Source organism: Globicephala melas, chromosome 14, assembly GCF_963455315.2.
Source record: "Globicephala melas chromosome 14, mGloMel1.2, whole genome shotgun sequence".
In the NCBI taxonomy this organism is placed as follows: Eukaryota; Metazoa; Chordata; class Mammalia; order Artiodactyla; family Delphinidae; genus Globicephala; species Globicephala melas.
The window spans coordinates 45,488,611-45,505,950 of NC_083327.1; the positions used below are offsets into that span (position 1 = coordinate 45,488,611).

Consider the following 17,340-nt stretch of genomic DNA (forward strand, 5'->3'; position numbering starts at 1 on the left):
ATGCAATGGGATTTGTGCAAAGATTAATGTGTGTACATGTCAGAGAAATAGTAGAGAGATAATTTCTCTGAGAGTTGCCTCAGGTATTTATGGAAGGGGGCAAGATATAAATTGACTAAGGAGTTGGAGAGAGGTGATAAGGGAAGGTTTTAGAGAACACGAGACCTGTAGAGGTTTTCTGTGAAAGGGTTCTACTGTCCAGGAGAAATATCTACCTTGAGAAAAGTGCCAACCATGGAGCCTGCATATATCAGAATTTGGGGAAGAAAGAGGAACTGGAGGAGAATGAAGGAGACTTAGGATTAATAGCCAGCTAAAATAGAGGAGAAGAATCAGGATAGAGAAATTTTAAGACAAATATTTTAACATAGAATTGTCCAGTTTCAAAGCTGGCACTCTGTCTTTGTTTGGGCTGCTATAACAAAATTCCATAGACTTGGTGGCTTAAACAACAAAACACATTTATCCCTCACAGTTCTGGAGGCTGGGAAGTTCAGTATCAAGGTGCCAGCAGATTCAGTTCCTGGTTTGCAGATGGCTGCCCTGTTGTATCCTCAGAAGGCCAGGAGAGAGGGATCTTATGTCTCTCTTCTTGTAAGAGAATTAATCCCATCATGAGGGCCTCACTCTCAAGACCTAATCTAATCTTCTTTCTTAAGCTGCCTCCTCTTCCTGCATCCCTCACCCAGCCTCCCAAGCTAGACACTCGGGAGACATTGCCAACTCCTTGGACTTCCGGTCCCACGAATAATACACTTAAGGCAGGCAAATTTAAGCCCTTTGTAGTTTCATATCCAACTCCTTTTCTCTCCCCGTTACCAACTTAATGCCTCACAGATTATTATGAAAATTAAGTGACATACCACATAATTAACGTGCCTAGCACCTGATAAAAATCTTAATTGAATCCCAAACCAAGAAAGCAGCATTTCCAGATGCTTCTATTGTTTGGCAAATACGGACCACTGGGAATTAGCACTTCCTCTTTTAAGTCATTAAAATCTATGTGGTTCACATGCTACAAGGAAATAGCAAGTCACTAAGTACAGTCTGCTGGCTTGAAAGATTCAGGCCACTTGGGAGGCTCCAGAAATCAGAAGGATTCCGAGTTGGAAATCCTCAAGTGACTCCGGATGTGACTTAAGTTTCCAGTAGAAATAGTTGAAGGAAGAACCTGAAATGTATGAGTTTTTTGTTTTTTTTAGGAGCTACCACTGATTGAAAATGTCTTTTTTCTATGAAATCTACTTTTTCTGGAACCTGTGCTCTGTGGATGCACACCATAATGCTCGTTCTATTCTCTCTGTCCTGTAACCTTTTCCTCTCTGTGAGGAAAAGAGCTATTGTCAATGCAAATTTTATTTCATTGAGCATTCAACCATGTGAAAAATGTAATAATAAGCAGTTTATTCTCTTTGGTACTCCAATATGTTGCAAATTATCTGACCTATCACATAGTTATCATGCAATGAACCTTGTTGCATTACTGTAACAGAAACCCAACTCTACTACTTAAGGAATATAGTAAATTTATTGCCTCATGTAACAGGCAGGTTTTTCTTCTCTTCAGTCCATTCAGCCTTGTCCCCCTCCCTATGTCAGCAGCAATGACTGTGGTCTGGGGAATGCCGTGTCACGATTGGCTTAGATCTGACTGGCAAGATTTTAAACTGGGAAAGAGCCACTGTACCTAGGTAATAGCAATGAAGCTGGGTGTATGGATGACTTCCTCTGAAGTAGATGGGTTGCGTTGCCTAATAAAATGCTGGGCACCTGAACAGAAACATGTCATTCTATTGGGACAGGGAAACATACAGGCAGCCAACAATTGTCCATACATGAAGAATAATTAAAATAAAGGAACTGAAACGGAGAATAAAAAAGGAAGTAAAGGAGCTGCAGGGAGACTTCTTTGGAAGAAAGAGAAGTGTATGTAGTGGAAACAGAGCTCCTAGAAGAAAAAATGGAAGACAAAAGAAACTGAAGGAAGAAAAGCAAAGAAAGATTTAATTGGGAAAAATAGAGTCTGAGTTTAAGGGAGAACAAGGAATTATCCTAGGACATTTATTTCTTAACTGTTTTTAGTGAAGGATTTCCAATGGTTGATGCGTTTTGTTTGTCTTCTGTCAGTGAAACACTTGAAAAATAAAATTTTGCCAATGATTATTGTGGCTATGGCTTGTTTTCAATTTTAGGGTAACTATTACTGATTGAATAAGAACGGTTTCCTTTTCAGATCATTCGAGGTGTGCATTATACTGGCTGCATCCCTTTTCTGTCAGCTGATTATTTGCCATAGCCACTGTAGGTTGACCATTGGTCATGTCCAGTTAAAGTTCTGGAAGGTTTACCAGAATGAGGAAGTGCAGCAACTGGACAGATTTTTTTTAAGGAATAGGCAACCAAGCCATGTAAAGAAAACTTGGTTCATTTTTTAAAAAGGGAGTCTTTTGTTGTCCCAGGTTTCTAGGACTGGGAGGGTGCCCTCGTCAGGGACTCCTTCAGTGTTACTGAGAAGAAATGAATTAGCCTCCATAGCTGGTGGACGAAGCTGTGAACTCTCATCACCACCCAGAGTCTACAGTCCCAACTCCAGAGACTCTTAACAATGAATAACATTATATCTTTCAGCATTTGCTGTGCTACTCGACATTTAGCAGGTCTTGGTTAAAGGGACCTCTTTGGTTACAAAAGTTTTAATGTTATATTTGCACTTCAAGTGTCTGGTTTTCCAAATTTCTGCTTTGGTCCTTCATAAACAAGGAGAAGAGGGAATTTTCCACTTATTCATAATAGTCCATTCCAACTGCTAAATAGATCCAGGCTTCCAATAACTAATGGATGAAACTGAGAGATTTGAGAAGACAATAATTAAATGTGCAGGCTGCTGAGGGAAGTATGTCTGATTCCTGGCATCTTTAAACAGTGAACAGGCAACCAAGGCAGGTCTCCTCAGAAAACAGCTCGAGGAACCATCTGGTGATGTCATTTGAATGGCACGAAACTATCCCTCTGTCCCAAACCTTTCTTCCCTTTGGCTGTGCCAAGATGACAGAAATCTCTGCATTGATTAAGGTTTGGGGTTCAGAGTGAAGGCTTTTATGAAATAAAAATAGTATATAACTCTGTAGTTACACTGTGCAATTTCCACAAGTTCTTTGTGTAAAGACTCAACTTTACACAAAGGCAATGAAAATACACTTGGAGCCCAGGGGGTGGTATGCAACCTTTCTTTACTATGAAGCATTTTTGTTTTTTTGAATCTTCATTCAGTTTGTGAAGAGATAGAATTTCATGCATCTCTGATGTTCTCTTTCTCTTTACCTTTTATCTTTTCTATTCATCTCCATGAACCTGGATCCTCCCCACTTATTCTTTGTGTCCAAGGTCAAGGAGATCCAATAGATCTTTGACTGGGAATTCTAGACCTGTGTACATATTACAGTAGCTGCAGCCACATATGGCTATTGCACACTTACAATGTGACTAGTGTGACTGAGGAAATGAATTTTTATTTTAGTTTAATTTTAATTAATTTAGATTTAAAAACTGAAGCTACTAAACAACACTAAACACAGTTTGATTGTTTTGGTAGGACTGCATTTTACTGTAAACTTTGAAAACTTAGCATTGAATTGAGATGTGCTAAAAGTGTAAAATACACACTAGAGTTCAAAGATTTAGTATAAAAAAGAATGTAAAATGTCTATAATCATTTTTATATTAGCTAAAAGTTGAAATAATATTTTGGATAATTAGTCTAAATAAAATATGTTGTTAAAATTTATGTTACCTGTTTCTTTTTACTTTTTTAATGTGGTTATTAGAAAATTTATATATGTGTCTCTCATAATTCTAATGAACAGCACTTTCTAGATTCTTGCATTCTTCAAGATGGAGCAATTCAAGATTGAATACAAACGAGCCATTCTCTTGGTTATATAGATCATCTTTCATAGCATAAATTCAATGCCAAGAGACTTGCCTCCCTCTCCAGGGTGAGGAAAACAAAAAAGTATGGAGAACAAACCCCATCTTGAAGCAATCACCAGTTCCAACACTCAGCACCACGGAGAGTATCAGATTAGCTGCCTTCGGCGGGTGGGTAATAAAAGGACCGGGAGAAGCAAATTTTGATGGCTGGGTTGGGAAAGAAAGGAGATGACGGTGTAGAAAAGTAGGAGAATATTCCAAGTCATGGAACATTTTCAAGACAGCTTGTTGAGTGCTAACTTCAGAGGGAGACCCTTAGACATGAATATCTTGGGTTTCTGGAGGGATGAGTATACTATAGAGGAGAAAGAGGAAACTGAGCAGAAGATGGAAACATCCCAAAATAAGTTTTGGGGTGGATTGTCGACAAACATCCTTGAAGGTATCCGTTTAAAATCCATGGCTTACGATATCACTTCTGATATCAGATAACATTCTTCTTCCAGATTCTACTCCTGGTCTTCTGTGGCATTGGTTTGAAAGTCCTTCCATTGATGCTGCAGCTGCCCCAGTGACCTTATTTTGTCCTTAGTACCTACCTCAATGTCCTTTTGAAGAGATAGTTGAGTAGGTGGGAAACAAACAATTTCCCCATAGCCTTCTAAAGTCCAAAAATGTAGAATTTCAGTGGTGGTTGTTTATGTCATTTAAACTCACTGATATAATTTTAGATTTTTTTTTTTTGGCGTACGCGGGCCTCTCACTGTTGCAGCCTCTCCCGTTGCAGAGCACAGGCTCCAGACGCGCAGGCTCAGCGGCCATGGCTTACGGGCCCAGCCGCTCTGCAGCATGTGGGATCTTCCCGGACCGGGGCACGAACTTGTGTCCCCTGCATCGGCATATGGACTCTCAACCACTGCGCCAACAGGGAAGCCCAATTTTAGATATTTACTACATCCAATCCTCTCATTTTACAGATAAGTGAGAGAGAGACAGACAGAGACAGAGACAGAGACTGACAGAGAGACAGAGATGGAGAGAGGCTGAGAGATGATGTGCCTTGCCCAGGATTAGCCACTAGTCAGGATCAGCTGAAGCCACTAGAAACAGAACTGGGACTGTATCTTCAGGATCCTTGAGACCTAGTTGAGGTCTACCACTACCTTATTACTTACACCAGTTTTAACTGATGGTGCCACCCTAATTGGTACTTTTACTTATAATTTGAGTTCTCTGCAGAGCCTAGTAGATTCTGGACTGCTATATGCTTATGGTCTGGTAAAGATTATCATTTATTTAATCCAGTACATTTTGAATTTTAAAAATGTTCTGGTCACAAACAAAATACACTTTGTACGATTTTTAGGGGATAGAAATGATACTAAAGTTCCTAACTGAATAAGCTTTGGGATAAGAAAGTATTCTCAAAGAACATTCTTTACCTTTCATTTTATTTCCTGGCCTGACCATCGGTAATATTTCCTGAGAAAAGGAAGGAATTTGGTTATTACCAGCTATCTAAAAATTAAATGAATTAAAATTAAATGCTATTTTAAAATATTTCAGAATTAGCATTCAAATAAATAGCTTGCCTTGATGATTACAAGTCAAGAGTAGCTTCAGGAGGCCGAAGCTATAAGCCAAGCCTATATATGAGAAAAGTCATATCTACAGCTTCTCAAAAATATGGAAAATTGTCACAAATGGTACTGTTCCTATAGAGAATGCAATATACAGTATCTAGAAACTGTCTTTATATAGTGACATTGATATTGTATAATTTCATCCATTTTTCCAGTAAGAACTGTGATATTGTATAATTTCATCCATTTTTCCAGTAAGAACTGTGTAGGTCGTATACTTTTTTTTCATTACCATAAGAAAATGAAAAAAAACAGACTCTCTTAGGATGGATTATGTAATATGTAGAATTCATGCTTACTATTTTACAAGGAGTTATTTGTCTATGAAATCTTGCGGACTCGAGATTGAAAATGTGTGATTTACAAGCAAAGAAAAAAACAGCTTTAAATCTTAGTGCCCTGCATTTCAAATTTCTGGCTGATTTACAAGTCTTTTAAACCCCATGCTATTAAACAATTCAAAACTTCTATGGCTCTATATGTGCAGCTAATATTAACTGCTCAGCCAGCCAGCCTGTGGCATTTTGCATGCTATTCTTCATTTTTTCCGTCTGTATTTTTCCTCATCCAGCATTTTCAGAAATGTCATTCCTATTTCTGTCACACTGTCACCTTTTAGTCTGTTTTGCAAGAATGTAACATCAGCAGCTAAATGAACGTAGGAAAGACAAAAAGAAAAAACAAAGCAAAACAGGCCTGAGTCATTCAGGTTTAAAAAAAACAACCTCTATTTTTTTCGGTCTTTATTTTCTGTTTGATTTACCCCATAAAGAGCTGACTTTCTTTACAAAATGATAAAAGAAGAGCTTTTTCTGTGGATGAAGGGCCCTTTACTGTGCGTCCTCCATTGATGATCTGGCTGTGGTCAGCTCTGTGTGTGAGTCTGCAAAGAGAGGGGTGGTCCAGGACAGGCTCAACCTGCTTGATTCTGGGGCAAGCCCAGGATGTGGGCCCCTTTTTGTTCACAGTGTGGGTCTAAACTAAGGCTCCATCTCAGGAAGAACACAAATTCCCAACTCAAAGATAGCCTTGACTCAATGTGCCTTGCCAAGCAGAACTTCCAAGGATAAATGGCTTCTTAAAATGATTTTTCTCCAATTGACTTGCTATAAATCACTCTGTCATTAGCTCAATAACATAATCACTTGTCCTAACAACATTTAGCAATTACTTATGGCTTTGAGAGTTGTGAAAAAACACCAACTAAATAAATTATAAGTATAAAATTAAAAATTGAAATTATAGACATGGATATTTGATACCCAGGTCTTCATTTCCACAATAAAGCATTTCTCATTTCCCAGACACTGAAGTAAACCCTAGGGCTTGCTTCTCTATTCATTAAAATATACTCACATTGGGCTTCTCTGGTGGCGCTGTGGTTGAGAGTCCGCCTGCCGGTACAGGGAACACGGGTTCATGCCCCGGTCTGGGAGGATCCCACGTGCTGCGGCGCGGCTAGGCCCGTGAGCCGTGACCACTAAGCCTGCGCATCCAGAGCCTGTGCCCCGCAATGGGAGAGGCCACAACAATGAGAGGCCCGTGTACTGCAAAAAAAAAAAAAAAAAAAAGAAAGAAAAAGAAATATATATGTGTATATATATATATACTCACATAAGAGCAGCATATTGCTGACCTACCCTCAATAGAGTACCTGTTCAGCTATTTTAAGTCATTGGGATAGATAAGATATAAGCAAAATTACCTAGTAAAAAATACCTAGTAGTTAAATTATGACAAAGACAAAAACGATCTTATGGGGAAAAAATGAGAGTGAATTTAGCTTCCATATTTCAAAGTGCACTGTACATATGAACTACCATATGACCCAGCAATCCCACTATTGGGCATATACACTGAGAAAACCATAATTCAAAAAGAGTCATGTACCACAATGTTCATTGCAGCTCTATTTACAATAGCCAGGACATGGAGGCAACCTAAGTGTCCATCGAAAGACGAATGGATAAAAAAGATGTGACACATATATAAAATGGAATATTACTCAGCCATAAAAAGAAATGAAATTTGAGTTATTTGTAGTGAGGTGATGGACCTGGAGTCTGTCATACAGAGTGAAGTAAGTCAGAAAGAGAAAAACAAATACAGTATGCTAACATATATATATGGAATCTAAAAAAAAAAAAAAAAAGGTTCCAAAGAACCTAGGGGCAGGACAGGAATAGAGACGCAGACGTAGAGAATGGACTTGAGGACGTGGGGAGGGGGAAGGGTAAGCTGGGACAAAGTGAGAGAGTGGCATGGACATATATACACTGCCAAAGGTAAAATAGATAGCTAGTGGGAAGCAGCCGCATAGCACAGGGAGATCAGCTCAGTGCTTTGGGACCACCTAGAGGGGTGGGATAGGGAGGGTGGGAAGGAGATGCAAGAGGGAGGGGATATGGGGATATATGTATATGTATAGCTGATTATACAGCAGCAACTAACACAACAATGTAAAGCAATTATACTCCAATAAAAATGTTTTTAAAAATACCTAGTAAAAGCAAATAATAAGTGAAAAAACCTGGGTCTAGTAGGCAGTTAATTAATATTTATTGAGTCTTATCTGACTCACTCCCCTCTCTCACTAAGAATTCCCTGGCCAACCAGCCTGCATTTGTTAAACCATAGACTTTGGTGTACCAACTTATCTGCTCCTGTAGCGTGCAAAAACCATGCTTTTGTGATTCTCACCATCCAATAGAAGGATGTACAATGCACTTTGAAATATGGAAGCTAAATTCACTCTCATTTCTTCCCCATAAGATCTTTTTTGTCTTTGTCATACTTTAACTGAAAATCAGTTAAAATATCAAAAAGACTACATTGAAATTGTTTGGATATTTGGGACCATATGATGTCTGATACATATTTGTCATTCAGCACATATAATCAACTGCTACCCATGAAAGCTGGAGTCTTCTTTATCCTATTTCAGACCTGATTTTTTTCCCCAATCTATGTGTGAATCACACTGAACTAGTTCAACTTCCTTGTCCCTTGAACAAAATATTATTTTTGTGCCTTTGGGCAAGGTCCTCCTTTTACCTGGAATATTATTTTCCTCTTACCCCAAGACCTTCGCCTAACTGCTTTTTGTCTTTCAGATGTCAGCTCAGAGATTCCGTAGGAAAGCTTCCCTGCCCACCTCCCACCCCACTCCACCCCACCCCATCCCAGGTCCTCCCGTGGCCCTAAGTCATTTGACTTCTCTCCTGGACAGAAGATTCTTGAAGGGCAATAACTGTGTTTTGTTCATCTGTGTATGCTCCGTGCCTCTTAACAGATGCTGATCACTGTCTTGGTTAAATCAATGAATAATTCAGGTGTGGAAGCCAGCCTCCAAGATGGCCCACAATGACCCCGCCTCCTATCATTCAGGGAGTTCCCTCCAACGTTGTCCCAGAGTTGACAGCACCTGTTGTGATTAGAGCTACAAAGAGACCTATGTGACAAAGAACTTCATGAAGCCTCTAACCGACTGCGAGAAAGGCACTGAAGCCACGTGACTGAGCTTGGAAGTAGATTCCCAGCCTTAGTCAAGCCTTCAGAGACTGCAGCCCTGACCAACTGCTTGACTGCATGTGCATTAAGCTGTGAAAGGCTTTGAATCACAGCCACCTAGCAAAGCTGCTACCAGATTCCTGATCCTCAGAAACTGTGTGAGATAATAAATATTTGTTGTTTTAAGAGGCTGCATTTGGGGGTAGTTACACTGCACTAGATAATGAATATACCTGGCAAAGTAGAGTCTGTGCCTTACCATTTCCAGGGCCCCTCTGATAATCCCACAGAGTAAACTGCAGTAGCACAGAGAAGATCACCCAGCAGGGAGCTCTTCCACCAGAGGATTCTTTTCTGGAATCAGCGAAAATTCATTTCTGCTTGAATTGTTACAGGTCACACTTGGTGTAGTTCCCAAGTACATCTTGAAAGCAACCTAGTAAACAGGAAAAAATTTACAAAACTTGGTCTAGAACAAAGAACTGTTAGTAAGGCACCCAAATACCCTTTTCCAGGCACAATGGTTAAGCTCGTGGCGTGTGTAGTCAGAAAGCTTGGGTTCACACTCAGCTTTGAAATTTACTGACCCTCTGACTTGGACAACCCTTCAACCCTTTTATTTTCATGGAGTATCCTAAAGGACAAGTTTTCTATGGAAATAATATGGTTTATGAAACTTAGAGTTAAGGCATCATTTTTGAAAAAATCTTTTTCAAAAGTGAATATCCTTTAGGAGGGTAAGAAATTAAAATATTACCAATCATCAGCATACTAGCATAATGTTTGTCACATGTGCCTAGTAAAGGATAAGATCCTGAATTAGAAGGGACCCAAGACACACCTGCCACAACAGGAAGGCGACAGAGCAGAGGGCAGAGGGTGCCATGGGAAGATTAAACCCAAGGGTGTGTTTTGGGAAGTGGAGGGAGCCGTAACACCAACGATGACAAGCCTCTGAGAAGGAACAAGGGTTAGTGGTGGGAGGCACATAAGTGAGTCATAACGCAGCTTCTCAAAAAAGTCTGCTGTTTTAAAGCTGAAAGAATTCTACAATGTAGAGATAGAGGAAGCCTTGGAGACTATTTCTTGCATACCTCCAGTTTCTCAAATGAGTAAACTGGGACTCAGAGAAGTAAAATGACGTGGCTAAGTTTACATTGTAACTTAGTTCCCTGGCTTCCAGTCCAAGGGACTTCCTTGTCACAAAATATACAGGCCTGGAATCTGAAGTTCATTAATGGAAATTTTCAGCTTGACTGTTGTCTTTCAAGTGCCTTAATTAATTTAATTTTAAAATTAAAAGCAGTGTAGGACAGATATGGGGACAATTTCCTTAAATTATTTATAATTAGAAGTACTAGAAGTTTCACCATTCATCCATTCATTCAATAGTACTCATTGAGTACTGTGCCTGTCTAGCACAGTGCCTGGCACACTGTGTAGTGCAGTGTGGAGTTCGATAACTATTTGAAAAATGAATTATTGAGTAAGCATCCATTCTGTGTTTGACATTGTATTTATGCCCAGAATACAAAATGTAATAAGATGTAGTTCCTGTTTTATAAGAGCTCACAGTTAAAGAGGAGCTATAGATATTAAAAAAATAACTGCAATACTATAAGCTCTGCAAGTACAATGTTATATATTTGGTAGCAACCCTTGAAATATTCACAGAATAAGAAGCTTCTACCCTGTTTATGAATATTGAGTGAAAGTTTGCCAGGTGGACAAGGTCAGGTGTGTGTGTGTTGTGGGGTGGGGGGATATTCCAGATAGAAGGAACATGTCAAGGGCATGAAATACCATGATGAGGTTCAGGGGAAGTTGGCATCTATCAATTTGTGGGCAACAGGGAGCCCCAAAGGTGTGAGTAGGCTAGGGAGGAACTGGTTTTCTGTTTTAGAGGGATCTCCTTTATGTCAGCATAGAGGATGGATTTAGGGTTGAGAATGGGGGTGGTCATGAGGTCAAAGGCAGAGATACCAATCAAGAGGTTACTATGAAAGTCTAGGAAAGAAATGAGTAGGACTCTTCTCACTTTGTCTTTCATTCAAAACTCAAACTCTCCCTGAACTTTTCCATATAAATTTCAAATAGCCCAACTCCTAAAATTTGGTTTCAGTCACTAGTCAGTTAAAGAGGATGTAAAATGAATCTTCCAGATCTTAAGTCAAAGTGCAAAAGTCTTAAGCAACAAGAGAAAAATACCATCATGAAAGTCTAGGCTAGGAGGCTTGATTCAATGGCTCTCAATCAATTGGCTGAAACCCTATTTCTGCTAATGTTGATTCCTCTGGTTGGAAAATTCCTAGACTATTACTATCTGCAGAGTCGCAATTTCTTTCTGATTCTCAATCCAAGCCACATGGAAATAACACAAAAATGGAGGCTGTTCACTTTGAATTTACTCTAATTCTCAGTGTTTTGGCTCTAGTTTCATGGCCTAATATCCACCAGTAGGAGGCATTATCTGAACACTGTTGGGAAATATTCATTCCTAGGGAATGACATTGTTTCCTTATCTGGCTGAATTCAGTCTGAGAAGGACTGTTGCTTCTAACGAAGAAAGAGCTCCACCCTCGGCCACTGCCACAGCTGCTCTGCCAATAAGTAAGAGCAAAGCGTTTTCCCTTTGTGTATCTCCATCATGGATGCTTTTCAGGGGATTTTAAGATTCATCCTCAACCGGAAAACTGTTATTGGCTACAGCTTTTTGGCTCTGCTGACTGTGGGAGGTGAGCGTCTCTTTTCACTCGTGGCTTTTAAGTGTCCCTGCAGCACTGAGAACGTGGTGTACGGATTGGTTTTCCTTTTTGCTCCTGCCTGGGTGTTACTGATCCTGGGATTCTTTCTGAACAACAGGTCATGGAGACTCTTCACAGGCTGCTGTGTGATTCCCAGGAAAATCTTCCCCAGGGGCCACAGCTGCCGCTTCTTCTATGTCCTCGGTCAGATCACTCTGAGTTCATTGGTGGCTCCAGTAATGTGGCTTTCTGTGGCTTTGCTCAATGGGACGTTTTATGAATGTGCCATGAGTGGGACCAAAAATTCCAGACTCCTGGGGCTGATTTGCAAGGGCAAGCCCGAAGAGTGCTGGGACGAACTTCACAAGGTACCTTGCGGCAAAATCAGCATGACCCATACAGACAACGAAGAACTGAAACTGTCCCTGCAAGCCCAGTCTCAGGTAAGAAAGGACAAACATGACTTTTTTTCTTTTTTTCCCCAGAGTGAGCTTGAAGTGTTCTCTCTGTACTCTGTTGAGCCAGGGCTGAGTTTGAATCCTCCTAAAACATTTTGAAACTAAATGGAAATTGGAACACGGGGCAACATTAAGACAATCTGAGGAAAAGCTTTTCAGTGGTTGCTTGGCTAGTAATATTGCTGATTGGATTGTTTTTTCCATTTCTGAAAAGAAATCTCCTCTGAGTTATACATATGTAAATACTTATGTATTTTAAGACAATCTCTCTGGGTTGATTTTGTAAATAATGCATGTCACTAACTCATAATAGAGTGCTAATGGCAGAGTAATTAGAAGTTACTGCCTTTTATTAATTATTTTCAAACTGGTTTCTCAGAAAAACACACGTATCTATTAAAATATAGCTGAACGAAATAAGATAATACTTTCCAAAGCCGCACATAATACAATGAGTGTAGAGATTCCCTTGCATGATTTCTGGCAACTGCTATCTCTATGTATAAATATTGTCGGGATGGAGGAGAACTTCCTGTATAAAGTGGGGGTTGGCAGTCTCTCAATAGCCTTCAGTGAAACAGGACCATATTCTCCAGGGAGGTTTCGTCCTGTGCTCTGTGCTCTACAGCTAAAAAAGTTCTTACATTATTTTAGAAGCTCAAGATTTGGGGCACTGTTTTATTTAACAGCAGGAAATTGTAGCTTTACCTAATTGACACAAGGACGTAGCTTGTCATCCTTCCAGGTACGTGAGCACAAATCCAGATGTGAGCCTGGCCCTGGCCTGGAAAAGACTGAATTCCTAGTTGTGAGGAGTAGGAATGACATTCCCCAAATCAAAACAAGCAATAAGAGTAGGTAAATAGATCCACAGTTTTGTCAGGAATGCTATTTGTTTAAGAATAAATGTGCTGAAAATAGTGTAATTTTACTTTTTTTCAGCATAGACTTGCCTTTTCAACAACACATCAAGGCAAAATCTTTTTCTAAAATCATACTTTCCAAAACTGGTTGGTGATATAGTCATACTCTCTTCATAAACTGCTAAGCCTAAAAATGCTCCCCAAACAAAATCTTTTGTTTCATGCATAAAGCGCATCTTAGATAAAAACATGCCAGGGGGGGGGGGGGGGGGGGGGGGGGGGGGGGGGGGGGGGGGGGGGGTATATAGGTATTAATTACAAATGTTATGATACAATGAGTGATGTATGATTTGTGTCCTCGGGCACCAGGCTCCATTCAGGTAGATCCAAACACTTGTCACTGTTGTGAACTTTTCTTCTCTAAACAGAGACATAAGGAAATCATGCACATCCTCCATAGCTTAGCCTGGGCACGCTGACCTGTTTACTTTTCAGAGGAATGAGAGGGGCCTGGGGCTGATTCCTAGAAGAGGCATAAGAGATGTGGACAAAGGGAGCTGTGTCACAGCAGGTGCTGACTACAGTGCTTCCCACAGGCAGGAGCGACAAAGAGTCCAGACCAACAGCTGGATGTGCGGCTGGGGGTAAAAGGTGCCGCGTCCATGGGTGGAGCAGAGAAGTGAATCCAGCTGGGTGGTTTGCTATTCCTCAGGAAGGTAGGGTAGAGCAGTGGCAAGAACTCCGTCTTGGAGTTCGCTCTCCTTGGGTTTGAATACTGATTCTACCACTTACCAGCTATGTGGCCCAGAGCTACTGGTATGACCCCTCAGGGTCCCAGTTTCCTCATAGTTTCCTCCTACCTGGGAGGGGTGCCAGAAGGAATAGTAGATGATGGACATAAATGGATATAAAGCTGCTGGCATGGAGTAAGTGTTCTAAACTGACGAGAAAAACGCCAGGGTTTCAGGGAGAAGACTCGTGCAGAACGGGACACTCTTGAGGGCTGGGGTGGGAGCATCCACCATGTCTAGGTAGACCCTGGGTACCATGAATTTGGGAAGAACAGAGGGCTCAGTGCTCAGTGCTCAGCGCTCAGGTGAGAGCGAGTCGAAGGTAAGGTCATGCAATGGGGGAGGGGGAGTCTGAAGCTGATCAAACAGTTGACGACACAGCAGCATTGGTTCAGATACTGAGGTGGGATGGCCTACGGGCCTACAGGAGAACCTGTGTGGAAAAAGAAAGGTAGGGGTTAAAGAAAAGAGGAAGATCCAAGGGAGCTAAGCACAAGTGACTAAAGTAAATGTGAGGACTTTTCACACGATGGAAGCTGTGCTTCATTTGTTAAATCACATCAGAAAGATATCCTGTGTTCAGTAATGCTTTTACATAGACATGGATACATTGGAAAAGTAGCAGCACATGACAATGGCTGATACTGAGTCACGTGTATGTCTACATCGTCTCATTTTAATGCCCCAAATTACCCTCTGAGGTAGGTAAGCCCCACTTTACAACTGAGAATCCTGAGGCATGGAGAATAGCCACAGAAAGGAGAAAGTTGAGATTTAAACCCAACTAGTGGCAACCCAGAATTAACATTCATGTGGGGTCTGGGACCCTGTACAATGACCTCCATAGTCTGGAGTTGGAGTTTGGGAAACACTTGTTTAAAACATTGGAGCATATTTGTGGTTCTGTTACGGTCTGAATGGGTTCATTTGCAGATTGTTTCTGTGTTCAGATAGGCCCATCTGCTGAGAAATACTAAGGGCCATCTAACTAAAATGTCAAGAGAAACTTTGAAAGAGCTTTGTTAGCTGTTCACATATGAAATTAATTCCAATTGTGAAAAATATAATTAGAACACCAAAAAGTTTAGAAGATAAGTTGAGCTGCTTAGACTTCTGTTTTTAAAGTTCAGAAAAAACCCCCAGCAGAACCATTTCGTATTCAAAGAGGAATTTGTTTTTTCCAATTACCCAAATTCAGAACCAGCAAATCCTGAAGGTTTGCAATGACTCTATTTTTTTTTTCTTGGCTTTTATGCAGGCTTCCAATTCTTATAGCTTCAGTTTCCTTATTGTGTTACGTTTGTCTCACTTTATCCTGGATAATGAGTGATGATACTTCTGTCAGGGAGGGTCTGCTGTTCTCTGCAAACAATGTAACATGGGAAAAATCAGTCACGGGTCATGAATATGCACGTATCAACGCCTGAAAGCACTCCGCTAAGGAACTGGTCATTTGCTCAAATGAGCGCATTTACTCATGCACAGAATTCTTCCCTCTAATAGCTAGTACTGTTTGAGGGCTTGGTTTTCCCAGTTCTTGGATAATCTATATTTTTGCTCATTTCCATTTGCCTACCTTCTGGGTCTTTCTTTGCATACCAGCAATGGTGGGTAGGATGGAGAATAGAGGTTAGGTAAACCCCAACTTTATTTGACTGTAAAAAAAAACCTGTCGTTAGTAATTAAGAGGAAGGATTTCAACCGAGGTCTGATATTAAATTAGCCATACACTTCCCCATAACACTACCCCGGCTCCCGGAGAAGTGGCTTTGCTTTGGAGGTCCTCAATATTTCTTTCTTTCTAAGATTCTAGGCTGGTTCCTGATTTGTTCAGCAGCTTTCTTCTCTCTGCTCACTGCTTGTTATGCTCGCTGCCGATCAAAAGTTAGCTACCTTCAGCTGAGGTTTTGGAAGACGTATGCACAAACGGAGAAGGAGTACTTGGAAAATACGCTCCTGGACTATGCCAAAAAGCTGAGTGAGAGGAACCTGAAATGCTTCTTCGAAAACAAGAGGCCAGAGGTCTTCTCCATGCCTACCTTTGCGGCCTGGGAGTCTGCTTCAGAGCTGCATTCTTTCCACCCAAACCAGCAGCATTACAGCGCCCTCCACAGGGTGGTGGAAGATGGTCTGGAACTTCGCCCTGAGGATGATGAGACTACAATGGTGCTTGTGGATGCTTCTCAAAATGTGCAGCTCACTGACCATCACTGACTCGTGGTGTCTAGACATCTTCCTACTGCGTCAACAGCTACCCGAGCATCTCTGCGTTTTCTCACATTTAGCGTTTCTTTATAAGACAATAACGCAAAGGCAAGCAGCTTTGCAGCTCCCAGCTGCAGACAGTGTCATGTGCTCAAACTGATGCTGAGTGACCGGCCAAGGATGGTGACAGAGGTGCTGCCGCATTTGTCGGGGGTTGGGCTCAGGGGCTTCAAGTTCTAAGATTTTATGATTGACAGTGAGACTCATGCAAGAAGGTCTGCCACTCTGTGTAAATATGGTCATGGCATCCGGGGGTAGCAGTGGTGACTTGGGAGTGAGTGTGGTACTCTTAACAGACTTCTGTACAGTGGGATCTGCAGTGTAGTTGGTAGAAATCCTCACTCAGTAAATCTATCCTACTGCCTTTCAAGGATGTGTGAAATTCTATCATTTGAAATTCATTTCCTTGGAATCTGAAGACACCGGTTCTCAAAATAACACATTAAAAGAATATGATGCATAAAATTCAGAGCTTTTCACATGTCTCCACTATGCACTGAAAGTAGACCCCTACGGTCAGGGCTATATTATGATTTTTGTGGGCTCTAGGTACTTTTGCCTTCATGAAACCATTTCTACATTAAAAAATACACATACACACAAGCACAAATATACATATATATTTATGACTATTGATATAGACACATATTACTATTACATGTTAAAACTTTTTTTCAACCTTGAAGTTCATTTATTTCCTGTGACTTTATAAGAAACTAAAAACAATTTTGTGGGCACTTACAGAATGCAAATTTTGCATTCTATTATGTAATATATCCACATTAGTTTAACTATACAGATATATTAATTCCCTCTAAATCTCTGAGTGGGATTGATATTTAAGGGAGAGGCACCATGTTCTATGCTGTGGCTCACATCTTATACCACAGAGAGTCCTTGCCTCCTAGTTGGAGAATCCTGCGGATGAACTCCTTATTACTACGGAACATTATCCCAAATTGGGGAAAGGATCCTATAGGTATAAGACCTGAAACAACATATCCTTGGGAACTTGGAGGTGCAGAGTCAGGTTGTGTGTGTGTGTGTGTGTGTGTGTGTGTGTGTGTGTGTGTGTGTAGGTGGGAGAGTGGGAGGTGGGGGCTGTGATGTTGCACTATTTGAAATATTGTTTG

At 40.8% G+C, this 17,340-nt stretch overlaps 2 protein-coding genes across 2 annotated transcripts; one reads left to right on the forward strand and one right to left on the reverse strand.

Moving 5' to 3' along the window:
* Window positions 1-6,114: 6,114 nt before the first annotated feature.
* On the reverse strand, window positions 6,115-16,425 carry TRAPPC3L (trafficking protein particle complex subunit 3L). The gene is given in 3 exon segments (XM_030853630.1): window positions 6,115-6,234; window positions 9,346-9,522; window positions 16,411-16,425. Coding segments are annotated over 2 exon segments (285 nt in total). The 5' UTR covers window positions 9,511-9,522; window positions 16,411-16,425.
* On the forward strand, window positions 11,687-16,635 carry CALHM5 (calcium homeostasis modulator family member 5). The gene is made up of 2 exons (XM_030853629.3): window positions 11,687-12,273; window positions 15,749-16,635. Exons 1-2 carry the CDS (start codon window positions 11,734-11,736, stop codon window positions 16,154-16,156), a joined length of 948 nt encoding a protein of 315 aa, XP_030709489.1. The 5' UTR covers window positions 11,687-11,733; the 3' UTR covers window positions 16,157-16,635.
* Window positions 16,636-17,340: the final 705 nt, after the last annotated feature.